General features: G+C 41.8%; 1 protein-coding gene across 4 annotated transcripts in view; it reads left to right on the forward strand.

The window, feature by feature from the left end:
• Window positions 1-18635, forward strand: part of PAPSS1 (3'-phosphoadenosine 5'-phosphosulfate synthase 1) — a 180337-nt gene that overhangs the window by 137016 nt on the left and 24686 nt on the right. For all 4 annotated transcript variants that reach the window (XM_079773290.1, XM_079773292.1, XM_079773291.1 and 1 more), the window contains exon 10: window positions 8987-9255. In XM_079773290.1, the coding sequence (XP_079629416.1) occupies window positions 8987-9255 (269 nt within the window). The remainder of the gene's footprint in view (window positions 1-8986; window positions 9256-18635) is intronic.

Consider the following 18635-nt stretch of genomic DNA (forward strand, 5'->3'; position numbering starts at 1 on the left):
ATAATTAGAGACTTTAATATGACATCTGTTTTACACTCTTTAGTGAGCCAAACATTTTGAATTAGTTAAGAGAATTTATTGCATAATGAGTGATTGCAACTTTGTTTAGAGTAGCTAAGAGCCAGTTATTAGCCTTGTATTAGACAACAAAGATGGTGGAGTGTTAGTTTGTTTACTTTTCCATTTTAGGACTAAGGCAAATAAGCAACAGGCTGAGGAGATTCCTTTGTAGTTCTTGTTCACTGTTAGGAAACCAATAATAAGTCATCTGCTGATGCGTATGAAATGTAGTTCAAGGGAGAGAAAACAAGGAATATTTATTTTTTCTCTTACCTGGGGATTTTTTCTTGCCTCTCTCTTTCTCCTTCCCTAGTGTTAGAAGAACTTTGATCGCCCCTTTTGGGCTGTCGTCTTGTGCACATTGACATGATTGGTTTTGCTGTTCGACCATCCTGTAGCTGGAAGGGTTGAGAGGTCTTTAACACCCACACAGTGGTTGCAAGGTGACATGATTCCAGATGGCAGGTTCTTTGAACCACTGTTGCTTGATCTCTATCTTGGAAAGAAAGAATGAATTTCACTTAAGCCAAGTAAGAGCCAGTTAGTATTTATTACACATAGAACACTGGTGTCCTGCCAGGTTACAAAGGAAAAAGTTGACATAATTTCCTTCAGGCTAGTATGTGGTAGCACAGGGTTGAATAAATCTAAGAAAACTTAGAGCTGTTGAACTAAAAAATCTATTTTAAATGAATGGGTAGAGACATTAGGTGGATATCTTAGGCCACGTTGGGAATGATGAATGAGAGCTGAGGCTGCGCAGGTGGTCTGTCTATGAGGGCACTTGGCTTTCTTGACCTTGAATGACAGTGAGCTGGAGAGAGTGTGGCCTGAGGTTGCGTAAGGAGAGACTCAGTCAAGTCAGAGCACACTCAGAGGAGGCTCTGAACATAATTTAACAAAGCAAGTGTTTAAAGAAGGATGGTCAGGGTTCAGGGAACTCACAGGAATGTTTTAGCATCCAGGGAACACAGTTTAGGGTAGTGTTACCACTCCTGAGAGGGCACGGGAAGGAAACGGTTTCGAAGCCTGGTGAGAGGAGCTGTAGCTGTGAGGAGGGGCTGTGGGGCAGAAGCTAGTTGTAGGGGATGTAGGCACAGCCGGAATCACAGCGCTGAGGCAGCGTGCTATGGTGCAAGAGCACCTGCAAAGCTTGTCTCCCTCCATCTTCTGGTTGCCTGCCAATGTCTCCCATCTTGGAGGCATGCGCACACATGTGCACACACAGTGCACACAGGCACATGTATGTGCACACACATACATGCACACAAAACACACATGCAAGCACAGGACAGAAAATTGATGGGAAGCAGCACAGAGCCCATTTAGCAAAAAGCTTTATGTTTCACATTTATTTTTATTTTTATTGGAAAATATTTCTAGGCTTAAGAATGAAAAACATTTTATGGCTGCATACTTTGGATGTAAGAGTACCTGTTTGTGAAGAATTCTAATTAGTGTTTGTATTTACTCAAGTGGCCTACGTCTTACTGATTTTTCCTCGCTCAGAAGCAGTTTAAGTAAAACAAATACTAGTAATTTATGATAGTCTGGAGAGAGGCAATGGAGATCAAAGCCTTCTTTCAAATTCTCTTCAAAAAACTTCCACAAAACCACACTTTAAATGTCATATGCACACACACACACACACACACACACACGCACACCCCTCTCTAACAACATGACAATTATCAATACTCTTGTTTAGCTGCTTTATTGATTCAGGGAAAGCAGAAGTGCCTGTTTTGAGAGCTTTGGGGTAAATAATGTGGTAGATATTAAAGCTTGAGTAGGGCTGGGAGAGGAAACTTATTCATTACGCTGTTTGTAGGACAATTTCACACAGAAGTTGAAAGCTGGGAAGCAGGAAGATGTTGTAATCATGGGCTTAGTGGTTGGGATGCATACCAGGGCTCTTGCTGGGGATGCACAGTTCTGAGGAAATGGGGGGAAGGGTGACGAGGAGCTAGAAGCACTTTCTTGCTCATCACCTTATTTGTTGCTCAGAGCAGTCCGCCTGGAGCGCTGAAGTTGTCCATGGGCAGGCACTCAGCTGAGAAATTGCAGAGCTGGGGTCCAACCCGGGTTCTTTGCACGGTGCCCCAGGGCTTGATGCCCTGGCGTTTGACTAGGCGACGCGTGCCCTGCACTCTCCAGGGAGTCAGTCCTGGCCCTCTTCCCACCATCAGGAAATGCTCGTGGCCGCTGTTTACTTGCCTGCCACACATCAACACTTGCTCAGAAGTACCTTCTCCACTTCCTTCTTCTCTTTCCCCTGCTAGAAGGGAACGGTCAGATTGTGCTTCTTTCCATGATGTGCTGGCTCCTGGGCTAGATGGTGTTTAAGCTGAGGAAGAGGGGACACCTGTACTGGCTGTTCCTCTATGTAGACATGAAATATAGCCAAAGGAATGGGTTTTGGGGGCTAGACCTGCGTCTGGCTTGTGATGTGACAGTAATAGTGAAGGTGGAAGAAACGGGGGGATGCAGGGCAGTAATGAGCAATATATCTTGAAATGGTTTCAGTGATATCTCTAAACTGCTGAATTGGAAGGTCAGGACTCAGAGATGCAACTAACAGAAGCCATCTGTGCGCAGAGTAATTGGATCCAGGTGAAGGGTAAGTTTCTTGAAGAGCGTGTAGAGAAAGAGTTTCATCGGACCCAGCAGTGAGCCCTGCTGCTCTGAGAGGTCCTACAAGATGTCAGAAACAGGTGATTACACCAAAATGGCCAAGCAGAATATAAAATGCCATGCATATCTGATGAGGACTGTGTAAAAATGCATGGGCAAGGAGAGCAACTAGGAAAGTGGTTTTTGTTGTTGTTGTGTTTTTTTATGTCGGAAGCAGCGGAGAGGCCAGGAGCATTTAAAACAGGAACGTGTCCTTTGGATTTGGCAGGAGCTTCATACCACGTGACAGAGCAGGAAGGAATCGGTTGAATGAATGAATCCAGTCCTGTTCTTCCATTTATCCTTCACACAGTCACCAGACTGATCCTCTGAAAACAAAGACCTAATTATGCCTGTTGCCGTTGAAGGAAGTGTATTATTCCTCTGCACATGGGCTTATTTTCTGGTTGGTGAATGTCGGCTTCTCCTCCTCAGACCAGATTGTACGCTCCTGGGGCAGGGCCAGTTTCACTGCTGCCTCAGGACAGCATCTCTAAGGTGGCATTTTCATCTTGCCCCAGATTGTCTCCTCCCTATCCTGCCTGCTGTCGCAGGGTGCGGAGGCTGGACTCAAGGAGGAAGGCCAGGTCGTGGACACGTCTTGTGAAGAGGTGGTGCAGGGCTGCTGTTGCATCGGTAGTGAGGGAAGCAGAGCTACTGATGAGATCCAGGGCACACGTGCTTCATCGCCCATGGAGGGTGAGGGCGAGGAAGGGATAAGGGATCTGAGTCTCTGAGATGAGTGATGGGACTGTGCTCCCAGAGGGTGTGGAGGAGGACCAGCGATGCACAGGAGGCTGTGAGGAATCCAACCCAAGGTGTACATGGGGCACTAAGAGGTAGTGCTGAGATGATCTGGGGCGTAGGGGCGGGTTCTACTAGTTGCTAACACAGAGCCCTGCTCAGGGGCCTCAGGCTGCTGGGAGCAGGACGGGGAGAGTGCTGGGGACAGGACATTGCCTGTCTTCGCTGTTGTCACAGCGCGACCCCGTTCACCAGTGTGTAGGTTGTGATCTGCCAGAGGAGCCTGTCCGGGTCCTGGGGGAGGAATAGATTGGGTGGATGGAGAGAATGGGAGAGTTGGTGGAAGTCTTACTTTATATGGAAATGTGGGAACATGTTCCTCAGCAATAATCATCTTCTCATTTTGCTGTCTCTTCACTCTACCCACTTACTCTCTGCCTTGCCCATCAGTCTTGCACAGTGCCATTAGACTAGTTTTCTGTAAGACACTACTGGTTAACTCACAACCCCTTTTGGTCCCATTGTGTCCTGCCTAACCTGGCATTTGATATTCTACACCAGTGGTTGGCAAACTGCGGCTCGTGAGCCGCGGGTTGCTGCTTTGTTGACTAATGAGTTTGCCGACCACTGACCTAGACTCTCGATTCCATTAATTACAGGCTGTTGTTGTTCCTTGTGATTAAGCCCCTATCCCAGTGGTCGGTAAACTCATAAAACTGTTCTACACGATCATCTTGTGTCAGCTTTTATATCCATCTTGTGGCAGAATGGATGATCTGTGTTCCTCACACACATCTATCTCAGCTTTTCTGCATCTACAGTTTGGCTCACATCAGCTGGTTTGGTTAGAATACTGATTTTACTTCTATCAGCCACATTTCATTTAGCCAAGTATAGCATGCAGACCAAATCTGGCCCACTGCTGTTCTTTTAAATAAAGTTTTATTGGAAAACTGCCACATTCATTTCTTTATGCATTATCTGTGGCTTTTTTGCACCACTATAGCAGGCTGAATAGTTGCTGCAGAAACCCCATCTCCTGCAAAGCCTAAAGTTTTTACTCTGGCTCCTTAAGGAAAAAGTGTGCTTTTATTCATGGTGTCAGCAGCTTTGCAGTATACTTTCTATAAGTCAAGATTATGGAATACCTGGTTCTTTCCCAGGAACAGGTACAGAGGGCTAGAAAGAAATGGAAATCATAAGTGTTAATACTAAATTTCAGTCATCTTGTAGATCACCACCTATTTTCAAACATGATCTTAGGTAAAGCAGTCTGAAACTAAGCCATAAGGAATTATAAGTGAGAAGGCAAATATTTTTTACTGATTATGGTGTGACAATCAGGGAAATCACTGTTTTTTAGAAAATGGCAATAAGAATGTGAGACATAATGAAAGTTGTTGTAAGTATTAGTGGCCCCAGGTTCATAGTGGCCCATTATTCTTTTATTTTTGATGGAAAATTGATGAAAGAAAATTTAATCGTGATGCATACTGGGCTCTGTTCGTTGGGACAGTACCCTGGGAGGATAGCTCCCAATGGATCAGATGCTCTGATTACAGTGTTCATTCACGGAAGTTCCTTAGTGGAGAGACCAAAAGGTAGGGGTGAAAATACAGCCTGGAACTACAGACGGTTAAAGCCATTTGTGTAATTCATTGACATATAGTGATGAGGAGTTGAAAAGATCAGAAATTTAAGAAAGACCTGGTTCTGTTGGCAAGAAAAAAATGGGCAGACAGATCAAATGTGGTCATTGGATTTCTGAGTGCAACTGATAGTAAGGAAAGAATTCTACCTGGAAGAAATTTTGGCAGCAAAATCCTTTATATGTTTCTAATGTGAACTTTTAATAAGTCATCCATCTTAACTTTATCTGTTAAATGTCCAGTGTGGAGCTAGATTCATTCTTTTTGGAAAGAAAGCCTAGGTAGATAAATTATTAGAATCTGTGAAATATGTGTATGTGAGACAGAATTTATTTTTTATGTTTCCTTTTGCACATCCTGTCATATAAATAACCCTGCTAAAGGGCGATTTTACAGAATCAGATTTGACCTGATTGAAGTCTAGGAATGTAGTCATCATACACCTGAGATGCATTAACCAAGGGTCATGTTCAAAGATAGACTCCTGTTTGTGATTAAAGAGGACATAGGCTGCCTATCCAGCACTGAGCTAACACTCCCTCACCTCGGAAACACTCGCTGGGAGTAGAGTTCGTGCTTCATATTGGGTGGCTCACAGTTTTTATTCATTCTGTTACAGATGAGGTTCACCTTTTCTAAAGTTATTTTTTATCTCTTAAGATTGTGTTTGCCAGTTTTTTTCTGCTATAAAGTTAGCAAATTATTTTATACTTACTAACAAGTATTTTGGGGGAGAGATTTTTAGACCATAAATATTCTCTTGTCATCAAACTTTTACCTGCTAGTTTTAGCACAATACAAATACTGTCAGATGGTGAATTTCTAATCCCTTCATTCCTTTTACATTTATTAGTTGACTTTCTACCATAAGATAGCATTTCCACTTCTCCCTCATTGGTTATTCATTTATTTTATTCTTAGGGACTCACAGATTCTTGTTTTACTCAGTTGGGTACGATCCATTACTATTACTTACTTGGATGTTTAGCTTGTTCTGGGTTCGCCAGACTGGTTGCTTTGTCCTTTTGACGTGCCCCTGTCATTCTTTGAGCACAAAGGATGTTTCAGCTCATGTTGAGCTGCAGGTCTTGGAATAACTTAACTGTCATTTATCTATCGATATAAAAGGCTAATATGCAAAGTATCCCCTCGGGAGTTTGACTGCGAGTTCGATCACTCACTATGATGTGCACTGACCATCAGGGGGCGGCGTGGAACAAAGGAAGGCCCCTGCCCGCAGCCGGAAGGCTCCAAAAGGCCCCGATCGCTGGCCAGGCCTAGGGATCTTACCTGTTGCATGAATTTTGTGCACCAGGCCTCTAGTTTCATTATAATGATGAGATGTCCTAGGACAGTGGTCGGCAAACTCATTAGTCAACAGAGCCAAATATCAACAGTACAACATTGAAATTTCTTTCAAGAGCCAAATTTTTAAACTTCTTCTAATGCCACTTCTTCAAAATAGACTCGCCTAGGTTGTGGTATTTTGTGGAAGAGCCACACTCAAGGGGCCAAAGAGCCACATGTGGCTCGCGAGCCGCAGTTTGCCGACCACGGGCCTAGGAAATTAACTCTCCTTAAAATCAGTTAGCCTGTGGTAAAATTGGTTTCATGATACGTCATTGGACGACGGTGAGGACTTACTGTACTTTCCTTGCCTTAGCCCCAGAATCGGTCATTTTGCCCAGGAGCCCTGATTTGTTTGAGTGGGTAATGATAAAAACCATTCTAAAGAGAAGGCAAAATTTGGGCTTTAGTTTTGCTCATTGTCAACTCACTGCAGAGTTGTCGCTTATAGGACCTTTTAGTTGACAGAACTAAGAAATACACATTTGCACATATTATACATAAACTCACACACATTTATATCTGTCCCTATATCTGCCTATCTAAATAGCTGAAATCCGTGAAGTCACCCTACTTTCCTTTATAACCCAATTCCACATGGTCTGTTCCAGCCTTTCTCCTTTCTGTGTTTATACCTTCCATCTCCTATGGTATGAATCTTGGCTCCCATTATCTTCAACGTATTTACTTATTTGCTGTACCTCCCTGTGTGTAAGCAGTGCCCCAATCAAATGGTCTGTCTCCTAGGCCCCGGCCTGTTGGCCTGAACCATGCAGGTGTCTCCTTGGTCCTGGTGCTGCAGGCTCGTGCTGGGCCAGAGTCTCCTTTCCTCCCCATGGGACCGCCCCACCTCTCCCCCACCCCAAACCTTCCCATCAGTGCAGCGACTCACAGCAACCTGGAGTAGGATTCGTTAGTGCTTAGTAAGTGTCTCTGTTGTGATTCAAGGCAGTTTATAAAGAATGGGCAGTGTAAAGTGAAGGGAGGAGAGGAAGAGATCTGTGCTGAGTAAGTGATGAGATTTAGGCCAGAATCAGTATGGCAGGTTGTTAATATGAATATTCATATTAATGTCAGGAGAATGTCATCCTTCATCTCCCCTTTTTTGAAGAACTGCAGTACGTTTGGGTCCCAAAGTAAAATTGCTTCTTGGTCTTGGGAGAGGGACTTCCAGAGTTCTACTTGGTGGTCAAAAGGAAAGTTTTGGAATCGTTTTATATTATAAAGAAAACAAAAATGGAAGTGAATTCAGAAGGACAGAAAAACTTTCAGGTCTGTACCCCTCCTCTTATCTCCTAAAAACAGAATGGTTTTAAATGTTCATATATTTGTATCAAGACTTTCTTGTTCTTTGTACTTTATGTAGTATCAGTTATTTCTTGGGTGAAAACCAGCCTTGTTCTTGTATAAAAGGTAACTTCAGGAACTTCAAAGCATAATGCTGTAAATCTTAGAATATCAGAGGTTGCGCCCAAAAAACCCTAGTTAAATAGGTGCCACAGTTTCCCCCCTGGGATTTTGTCATGGGATAGAAATGGGTTAGAATTGAGAACAGATTGGAGAAGACGTTGACGTTGTACTGCTTGGCTTAACGTTATCAGGGGAGGGGAGGGTGTGCCTCTCTCCGAGTCAGGCTGGATGAACACAGCGCTGTGCCAGGTGTTGTGAAGGCAGTATCATTCAGAGCTCCTCTGACGGGTTGTCACTCTCTTCTGTGAGATTGCTCTGTGACCCCGAAGAACCATGTCTTCTCAGAAAGGTCTCCTAATAGGAAGCCCCAGGTAGGGATAAAGCCAGGGTTGTAAGCCCGAGATACAGAGTTAATCAGTCTAATGAATCTAGCAGTTCCTATTGTTTGGGTAATAGCAATGGCCCTTGTAAGGGATATTGGTGTTGCTCAGCTATAATCCAAAATCCCAACCTGGCATCACAAAGCCAGATAGGGTTCCAGTCAAGCAGAGTAATCCCTATAAATACACATATTTGGATAGCAAGTAAATTTTTTGAATTATAAATGTCTCCACCTTACTGTATTCTTTTAATAAAGAAGTGTCTTAGGTCTTACGGAGCCGTGGTCGCCAACCGGTGGTCCGCAGACCACTGGTGGTCCATGAGGTCCTAAAGGTTGGCGACCGCTTCTATGGAGGGGTTGGCCTGGTGGGTCGTTAAGGCAAAGACAAAGAATTTATATCCATGTAAGCAGCTGAACCACGATGTCAGGACCCGAGAATATGATTGTTGTTCTCAAGTTTCCCATGAATGCAGAAAGTAATTGTTATAAACCCATCAATGTTATGACATATCCTCAAACATGTGAGATTTGTAAAGTAAAAATACAGTAGAAGTGCAGGTCATGTTGGCGTGGTCAAAGCAGTACATGTTTTTCACCAGTTTTTGATTCCGAGAATGCATGTTTTCTTATTCCTAAGTGTCGAGCTTCAAGAATTGTTTATCTTTTGCAAGGTCATCTGTTAGAAACATGCTCCTCTTAACTCTGAAAATTCTCTTTTCAGATGCTGTCTTTGCATTTCAATTACGCAACCCAGTGCACAACGGACATGCTCTATTAATGCAGGACACCCATAAACAACTTCTAGAGAGGGGCTACCGGCGCCCTGTTCTCCTCCTGCACCCTCTGGGTGGCTGGACCAAGGATGACGATGTTCCCTTGATGTGGCGCATGAAGCAGCATGCTGCCGTGCTGGAGGAAGGCGTCCTGAATCCCGAAACAACGGTGGTGGCCATCTTCCCATCTCCCATGATGTATGCTGGACCAACCGAGGTAGACTGCTTTTCAGATTTGCATGCAGCAGTGTGGAAACCACTCTCATGAACACAGCTACTGTCAGCCACAGACCCGTCTGATCTGTGTGTCTATTGCAAACACTGAGTGTGCCCGGAGTGCTCTCCTGCTCTGTCAGGGATGTTCTCTAAGGGTGGAGAAGGGCGGGCAGGGAGGAGGAGCATGCTCCTCTTGCTCTTGTTGCTGTCCTTGGTCCCAGTTGTGGAACACGTTCTCTGTAGACGAAGGGCTTGGTGAGCTCGGAAGGTGTGACACAGGCACCTCTTGTAACTGCTGGCCACGTTACAGACACAGCTCAGATGGCACCTGTCTCATCCCTTTGACTAAGTCCTGAGTCCCTCTTCCCAGGAAATAGATTTGCTCTGATTTTTTCTTCTTCTGAATTTTGGAAGGGCCAAAGGTATTTCAGTAGGAAGAATGTCTGAAAAACAGTCGGGGGACATTGTTCATCTGTTCTTTGTGAAGGACTAGAGCATAATAGAGTGAGGGTGTAAAATTGCTTCTTGATTTGAGTGGGAGAGGGTTCTAGCATTCTACTAAGGGGCGAGAAGGGATAGTTTGAGATATTTTTATATCTCTATATAAGGAGGACTTAAATAGATTTTTGCTGGAAGGTAGAGTAGGCTTTCAAAAAATAATTGTTGAATGAATGAATGACCTAAAAAACAGTGGGAAATTCCTAGCCAGCTTCTTGTTGGGTGTTCAAGCTAAAGAGTGGAAGGCATGTTCTTATGTATTCTTTTTCGACTCTTGGTCAAATTTATCTGGGAGACAAACCCTTTTAGAAAGGGTTAAATAATTTAGTTGTATATACTTCTCTGTGATGTCTTCTTCCAAAAAAAGAAAGAAAGAAAGAAAGAAAGAAAGAAAGAAAGAAAGAAAGAAAGAAAGAAAAGAAAGAAAGAAAGAAAGGAAGGAAGGAAGAAAGAAAGAAAGAAAAACTTAAAAGGAAATACAAGCATGTTTAGCTATTTTTGGGGATCAAGCCCAAAACATTTGATTGGAGCTTAGTTGTGGGGTTGTATGCTCTGTTACCTCTTTCCAAGAAAAACAGGCAAACAAAAATCAACAGTCACAACACGCTGAAAGATTAACTCTTCTCTTGGATCCAGCCAAAGTAATGCAGGTAAAACTCTCACATTCTTCCCTCTTTGTTGTTACACAATGCTCATGAATATTGGGTAGTGATAGACGTTTGAGTTTCCTAGAGATCACTCACAACCTTTAGTTTTTACATCTCAGAGAAGAACTAAAATTGTTTTGGAAATAAAGTAACAGTTTTGTTGCATTAGTTCCTCAATCTCTCCTTTGGTCCTGTCTCCATCATCAGCATCATCATCATCATTGTCGTGGTCATCATCTAAAGGGAATCCTTTGGTCTGAAGTTCTCCAAAATTATAGGATGAATGGTTTTCAATGAGGAAATGACCCAAGTGAGTTTAGTATCAGAAATGGGTATGTGATAAAAACCTCATTAAGAGCCAGATAGGAAAGTGAAGGAATTTATCTTCCCTATTCAGGGCATATTTTCCCTTTTTGTGTTTCTTAGTCTCTAAAAGGATCAGATATGGTGGATGAGGAATTCCAGTTAGCAAGACTTTTGCCAAAGCTGGGCATTTCAGGCCCGACAAGGATGCACACTGAAGGTCAAGGCCTGGAGGGCTTCGAAGAGCCTGACTAGAGTTAGGTCAAGGAGAGAGTGTCAGATCCTGCATCCAGCAAGATGCAGAAGGGGTTGGCCTGTGCTCCTTGCTGTGTGGAAGCCCCTAAGGGGTCTGTGCCTTGGCAGTCTGTGGAAAGGCATGGAATCTCGGTGCCTGCACAGAGCTCGCAGGGCTTAGAGAGCTATAAAGGCACTCGAGTTGTATCTGGCAGGCGATGCCTGTCTGGAGTGCCAGGTATAGGCTCAGAGGTGCGGTTCTTGTCAGGAAGCATCAGATCTGGTGTGTGAGTAAAAGGATCTTTTAAAGAGCAGAGTGTAGGCATACTAGTAAACATCTTCATATTTTAAACCACTAAGTGTTTTAATGTTTATGACCTGGCAGGATTTAAACTCCGAGATTGAGCGGCTTATGAAAGCTATCCATTTCTTTTTCTCAACCACCTCACTTGTTTGACTTATTTGGCTTATTCACAGCCTTAAGTGAATGTTTTTTTTGTTTTGTTTTTTTTTTTTTGCTTTTTTTTTTGGTAATAAACAAAAAGGACACCACTCATTGTTTTGTAGCTTTTCCAGTGACATCAGGAAAGAGTCTGCCAGTAATGCTTCTTTGCTAACTAATAATTAAAAACAAACAAACAGTGACTCTTCCTTTAACCATTTTCTGTAGGTCATTTAGAAGGCATTGGTACCAGATTTGTTTCTCTCGCACAAATGCTTTTCAGAACAACGAGCAGCTGTCAAGCCTGTTTGGTTATCACCAGGATGTCCCTGACTTTCCAGTCTGTAAAGACTTAATGGCTTGATTCCTAAGTTCCATTTTAGGAATTGGGTGGGTGGGGGCAGCATGGGGAGGGAGAGTTGCTTTTCTAATGCTAAAAAGATGTTATATTTTTGTGAGGTATTAATTGCCTGTAGAAGTTGTGTTTGTCCCTTCTACCATATTACTAAATCTATTTTTGTAAAGGATGAGAATGCTTTCTAAGACCTGTTACGTGAAAGTTGATGTATTTTGGAATGTGGATATATACAACTAACAGCTATAATCTGGTTTAAGACCTTCAGATGAGAACTGCCAGTTGAATTTGGAGAAAACACATTGTTGGGGGGAGGAACTTTTCTTTGCCATGAAAGCTACCCATGCCTTGTTAAATGACTCCTTGATAGAGACTGATTCTGTGTAAGTGAGCAGGTGCCCTTAAACAGGGATGGTAGGAACATACAGTAGTCCCCTTTATCCTCAGGGGATGTGCCCCAGTGGATGCCTGAAATCATGAATAGGGCTGAGCCCTATATATACTAACTATAGGCTCGGTGCATGAGATTCATGCACGGTGGTGGGGGGGGGGGCGGTCCTCAGCCCGGTCTGCACCCTCTTGTAGTCTGGGAGCCCTCGGGGGATGTCCAACTGATGGCTTAAGCCTAAGCCATCAGTCGGACATCTTTAACACTGCCGTGGAGGCGGGAGAGGCTCCTGCCACCGCAGCTGCGCTTACCAGCTGTGAGCCCAGCTTCTGGCAGAGTGGCGCTTCCCCTGTGGGACTGCACTGACCACCAGGGGTCAGCTCCTGCATTGAGCATTTGCCCTCTGGTGGTCAGTGCACGTCATAGCGACCAGCTGGTTTGCCATTCGGTTGATTTGCATATTAGCCTTTTATTATATAGGATAGGATTTTTTTCCTATACCTATATACAGTTCCACTTGAAGGAAGTGTTATCTGTGGGGTGTCCTCTGTGTCCCCACTGGTTGCCGGTGGAAGTGGGCTTCTTGGGGTGCCACTGGAATAAGAATTTCTGCAGGCCCCCACGGGAGGATGAGGTATCATGGAAAGTTTTATTTCTGTGGAATCAAACCTCTGAGTTTCCAAGTTCCCATCTCCCTCTGTCCTGCCAAGGAAAAAGTCCAGCTGTGTCTTCATCAGGGCTGGGATTAAAGCCATTGCCCAGAGTTTCCGTTTTATGTTTGCACAGTCGAGTCCAGTATCTGGCTAGGTTAGCTTGTGTTCACAGCTGTAGTCCATTGGCTGTGGGGTGCATGGCCATGGGCTATGCGGCTCTTGGGGCCACATGGCTATGGAGGGAACAGAGGTGAGTACAAGGAAGCAGGAACAAAGCCACAGAACAAGAGAGCAACAAGAGATTCTAGAGAGAATTTCTTGTCTGTGCATTTTAACCTTCTAAGATTTTGTGCGCTTGCAGTGTCTCCACCCTCTCTAGCCAGTTATCTTTTTTTCCAGCTTACACTGACAGGCAAACATCTTCCCTGCATTACCCAGATGTTACTGCCCATGTGTCCATCTTCCTCATTGTTGGACCCCTTTCCCCAGTGATTTGCAGGGAATAGATTGGTGCTTCCCTGGAGAGTGTGATGTTGTAGCTTCCTGGTGAAGCTGCCCAGATGACCGTGTTTATAATGTCTGGCCTTCCCTTTGCTACTTTGCTATTATTAACGATAACAACTAGCTCATTACCATGTTAACAGAAGCACCTTCTCTTTGGCATATCCAATTTGCCAGCATCACTACTCTTGCACGTTGGGGCCCTCATTAATTAAAATACTTAAATTTTACTTAGTTACTTGAACACTAGCAGTGTGATACTATGACAGCTGATCCGATAACTGAGATGGTTAGTAAGTGGCTAACGGGGAGGGAGCCTGTACAGCATGAAGATTCTGGACAAAGGGCTTTATGTTCTGGGCGGATGGAGTGGGAGAACATGAGGTTTCATCACACTGGTCAGAATGGAATGGTGCGCCAAACCATTTCTTTCTGGAATTTTCCACTTAATATTTTCAGACTGTGGTGGACTGCAGGTAACTGAAACCACAGAAAACAAAGCCTCAGATAAGGTGGGGCACTAGGTGTTAGACCGCTAGAGTCAGACTGGACCTCAGTTCAGGAACCTTGGTACTTGAATTCTGGCTAAGAAAGAATTCAGAGCCAAGACTCAAACTATAAGAGAAACAACTTACAGAGGCAACAGAAGGGCCCTTGGAGCTTAGGAGAGAGAGACAAGGAAAATACCGCTGCGGGAAGGGAGTGGAAAAGGCATGGCGTGCTCCATAGATGGGTCCTCCATTTTAAGGGCTGTTAAGGGTGGGGATTTTAGGGGATTTCCCAGGGAAGGATCTCAGTAGAATATTCATCAGCTTTCCAGGTGTGTCCTTTCAGGGTTGTGGTCTCCACTGATTGGTCAGCACCAGGACAGGGGTCATTAGTTATTGCAGCTGGTCCTGATGTCAGCCATCGTATTGCTCGTCTGGTTTTGTTGCTTTTCTGGGCCTGGAGCTGAAAGACAGCTGAAGCCTAGATGTTTTCCCTAGGGGTTAATGCTTAAGGGAGTGGTTGTGCAAGGGTTCACATGGGAGTCGCATGAGGCCACTCTTCCATCCCTTGTTCCTTCTCCAAAGGGGTTTTACCCCCATGACTAGCGACATGCCAGGGGAGGAAACGTTGGGAGGGTCGGAACTGGGTCGGAGAGGGTCAGCTATCTGAGAGGTTGCCCTGGTGACCTTCTGTACCTGGCCCATCATGCTTGCTCTGCTCATGTCTGTCTAACTGCCGACCACAGAACTACTGTGTTGCCACCTGGATGCCAGTATAGTCAGTTAATTAGTTCATGCTTTCATCCAGGATCTGTCTGGAGCAGTAATATGTGTTAGGTTAGAAATCTGTTCCTGCCTGTAAACACTTGCAAGAGTTCTGATAACTTAAAGGGACGTTATTCTTGAGATCTGAGCCTAATTATGGGAGCCATAGATTCTCAAGTTTTAATTGTAACCTTTGGCCCCCTCTGGCATCCTTGATAATTTTGTCTTGTGCTTATTTATTTTATTCATTTTTCTGGAGCAGTGCAACACAGATTCACAATCTCTTATCCAAACTATTTGGGGTCATGTATTACTTAATTCTACTGGTGGGTCTGGGACATAGAGAACATAGAAATTTCTGTAGCAGTGTGAATGATTTCTCACACTGAGTGGGATCAGTAAAGCCCATAAATAACTTCATGTCAGTTTTGATCAGGTTTTGCTAAATTAGTTAAAAAACTAGGTTTTTAAATTTCGGGTGGATATGTTAATTAATCTTTCTATGATAATCATGTCACAAAAAATATGTATATTTATCAACTCATCACGTTTCACACTTTAAACTTATAGAACATGTTACATGTTAATTATATCTCAAGAAAATTGGGAAAAAATTGTATTTCAGATTTTTGGATAATCAATTTTGGGTCAGTACCATAAAAACATTTTAGATCTGTCGATTTATTTTGAAAGTAATTATTGGGATCTGTATAGTCTGATATTTTATATACTTTTAGCTTGAGAACTGAAATGACTACTTTAATTCAGAGATATTGTAGATTTTACAGGTGTTTTAGGATGCTTCTCATGGGGGAAGACTGTCCTTTTTCTTTCTCCTGATTTTTTATAGATTTTCAGCTGAAAATCTGTTGTTATTGAAGCAGCATCAGGTTTTAATATTTTCTATTAGCCTGGTTTTTCAGGTTTTTTATAGTTAGGTAATCTACCATTTCTTCTCTGAATACACTAACTTGTGTTTTCTCTCCTGCTCTGATGTCCTGTCTTGTTGTAGGCCTTGATGCAGTGTAAGCAGCTCAGTCAACTTGAAGAGCTTAAAATGATTCCTACCACTGAGAAATCAAGAGGCAGGCTGTTATGATCTGGGAATTTATAGGAAATAGATTAATACTAGAGTGATGTGCTAATGTAATGTACAAAGAAGGAAAGGGTATTTTGATGTGGAATTCATAAGATGAATGGAGGTATTGATTTTTTTACTCAACAAGAATAGGTAATGGATATAAATTTCTAAAGAATTTTAGTAGTGTTAAAATAAAGGCACTTTTGATAGTTTGGAACAGGAAATGTGCAAATTTACATTAAAAATGTCTCTGTGCCTGAAGTTCTTTTATAAACCAAGTGAGTATCAGAGTTTTGCCTTACGGAATATTGACTTTAATAAAATTTATTACACTTAAATAAAATAAAATTTTGGTGTGAATATGTAAAGAAATTGGTCAGTTTAGCTGGATTAAAAAATTATTATCCCCAGTATTTTTAATTGAGAAAAATTGAAAATACATACGCAGTTTGATAAGGCAGTTCTCAAACCTTAATTGAAGGTGAAGTGAGATAATTATTGAATGTCAGTATTAGTTAGCACTTGGCATTTGTATTCAGTCCTCCTATCATCCTCTGCAACCTGGGCTTGTGCCCTGACTGGGAATCAACCGGCAACCTTTTGGTGCACTGGACAATGCCTAACCAACTGAGCCACACCATCCATGGCTGATTTTACTGTATATTTTAATCACTGCACAGTTTTCTAGTGCTAGGAAATTAATTTAATCAACAGCCACACCCCATTGAAGGAGATTTGGGTTGTTTTCTGTCTTTTATTATTAACAGCCCTGTGATGAATCCTGAAATGAACATCTTTGCATACTGTTCTCAAGATAATTTCTGGAATTGCTTAGGTTTTTGACATGCCTTTCAGAAATTTTATACCAGTTTTCATTCACATCAGCGGAGTAAAAGAGTATAATATTCAGGGAGGTGGTCACTGTGCAGGTAGATGTCTGCTTTATCACCGAGTTTGAATCTCTGGAGCCCATCACAGGTCATTGTGACTAACATTACACCCAGAGAGGTGTATTTATTGAACCAGGTGTTTTCTCCGCTAACCTGTGTCTTTAAGTCCTAGAAATACCACAGTTTCCAAACAATTCAGTTATTGTACTATTTGAGGTGATAGAGTATTTTAAAGTTCTGTTATATAAATTAATGTTTGTTATATATACTTTTAGTTTTATGATTTCTGTATATAGATTTTTCTTTCAATAGGGATGAGTTACTCCCAGTATGTACATTTTTGTTAATGGTTTTGATTATTTTTTAAATGTTAACTCACTGGTCACTTCTGATTGTTTCTTGTTTTCTTTTAATTTGGCTAATAAAAACAGTTTCTAGGAAGTGGGAAATATGTAGAGGAAAATAGTCCTTTTTTCTTTCACCTATTTTCTTTAATTAGTCTACTTTTAAATGCAACTTTAGACTAAATAAGACACTGATTTCAGATATTGAATAAAGATCTTGCCTTTTGTCTAGTGACAAAAAGAGAATAATTTCAATGAAGATGTTCCCTTTTAACTCTTTATTTTGGCTTGCATTAAGTTGTATTCAAAAGAGTAAAGATCAGCAAATATATACCATATTAATTTTTGGGGCTAAAATACCGTCTACAAGTATTTTTTTTCTTGTCAAGTTTTTATTTCACTTTTTGTTTATTTTTGACAGTTGTCTTTTAGGGAGCATATTATCTTTTTCAGACAATGAATGAGTTTCCTTAGTCAAGAAAATGTAACTTACAAAAGTCTTTCCTGTTAAAGAGCTATATTCATGTTTTAGTTAAGCACAATAAAATATAAAAGGGCAGGAAAAAAACATTTTATGCAAAACTTTAAAAATAAGTCAGTGTTGTGGAAATCTTAGATCTTGTGAATATTTTTGTGAAGTTTAGACATCCTTTAATTTTCTTCCAGCTTGTGTAATGAATACAAAATCTTGTGGTTTGTGTAATTTGAAACATATTTAAGCAGTGTGAGGTAGGAACCCTTTGAACCAGAGTAGGTAAAACTTGAGCTACATTTTAAGAAATGTGTTTTCTTTTTTTAGGTTTATTTTAAATGCTGTGTTGACACCCTATCTACTTTAAGTTTCTTGGGAACTAGGAACCTTAATAAAGTTTTCCTCCATTTACTTTGAAGAAGTAAAACATGGTGTGAACATAAATCAATATTGCTTTGTAAAACAAACTTGCATGGACCTCAGATGCACAGAATTAGATTAATCATAATTTGTGGTATATGGTGTATGAGTGCACTGTCATCATTGATCCATGAGTTGGTTTATTAAGTTGTGATTATTTATATATTTGTTACCTTTGAAAATTATTGAGTGAACAACTGTGAATTGCCTCTGACCTGAGAAATATAACTTGCATCTCCCAGCTTCTCCTATCAATCTCATCTTGAATTGGAATTGCTTAGGTTTTTGACATTTGCCAACATGCTTGTCAGAAATTTTATGCCAGTTTTCATTCACATAAGCAGATTGATCACTATGCACTTCAGTGTCTGCTTTGTCACTGACTTTGAATCTATGGAACCACAAAAGGTCTGTGACTGACATGATAAACAGAGGAACATATTTATTGAGCCAGGTTTTTTTCTTTGTGACTCAAAGTCTTAAGTCCTAGAAACACCACAGTTTCCAAAATAACTCTCCTGCCATTCTCCTCCCTCTCCAGGTTATCACAGTCTTGAATGTTGTACTTTTTATTTCCTTACCTTTACATACATACATACACTGTACATATGCTCACGTGACATATTATTTAGCTTTACTTGTTTTCCAACTTGATTACAAGTATGTAATACTTTTAACCCTGCTTTAGATGCCTCTATGTTGATGATACTCAAATATCTATCTGTAATTCACATCTCTTTTCTGAACTCCAAACCCATATATCCTACCACCTTGAATCTCTAACATACAGCTCAAACTTAACATGCCTAAAATGTTAACTGCCTCGTTTTAGCCCTCCAAATCTATGTTATCTGTAGCTTCCTCCATCTCAGTGGATCCCCGTTCCTTCAGAGATCTTGG

This window comes from Cnephaeus nilssonii, assembly GCF_951640355.1.
Source record: "Cnephaeus nilssonii genome assembly, chromosome: 1".
Taxonomy (NCBI): domain Eukaryota; kingdom Metazoa; phylum Chordata; class Mammalia; order Chiroptera; family Vespertilionidae; genus Cnephaeus; species Cnephaeus nilssonii.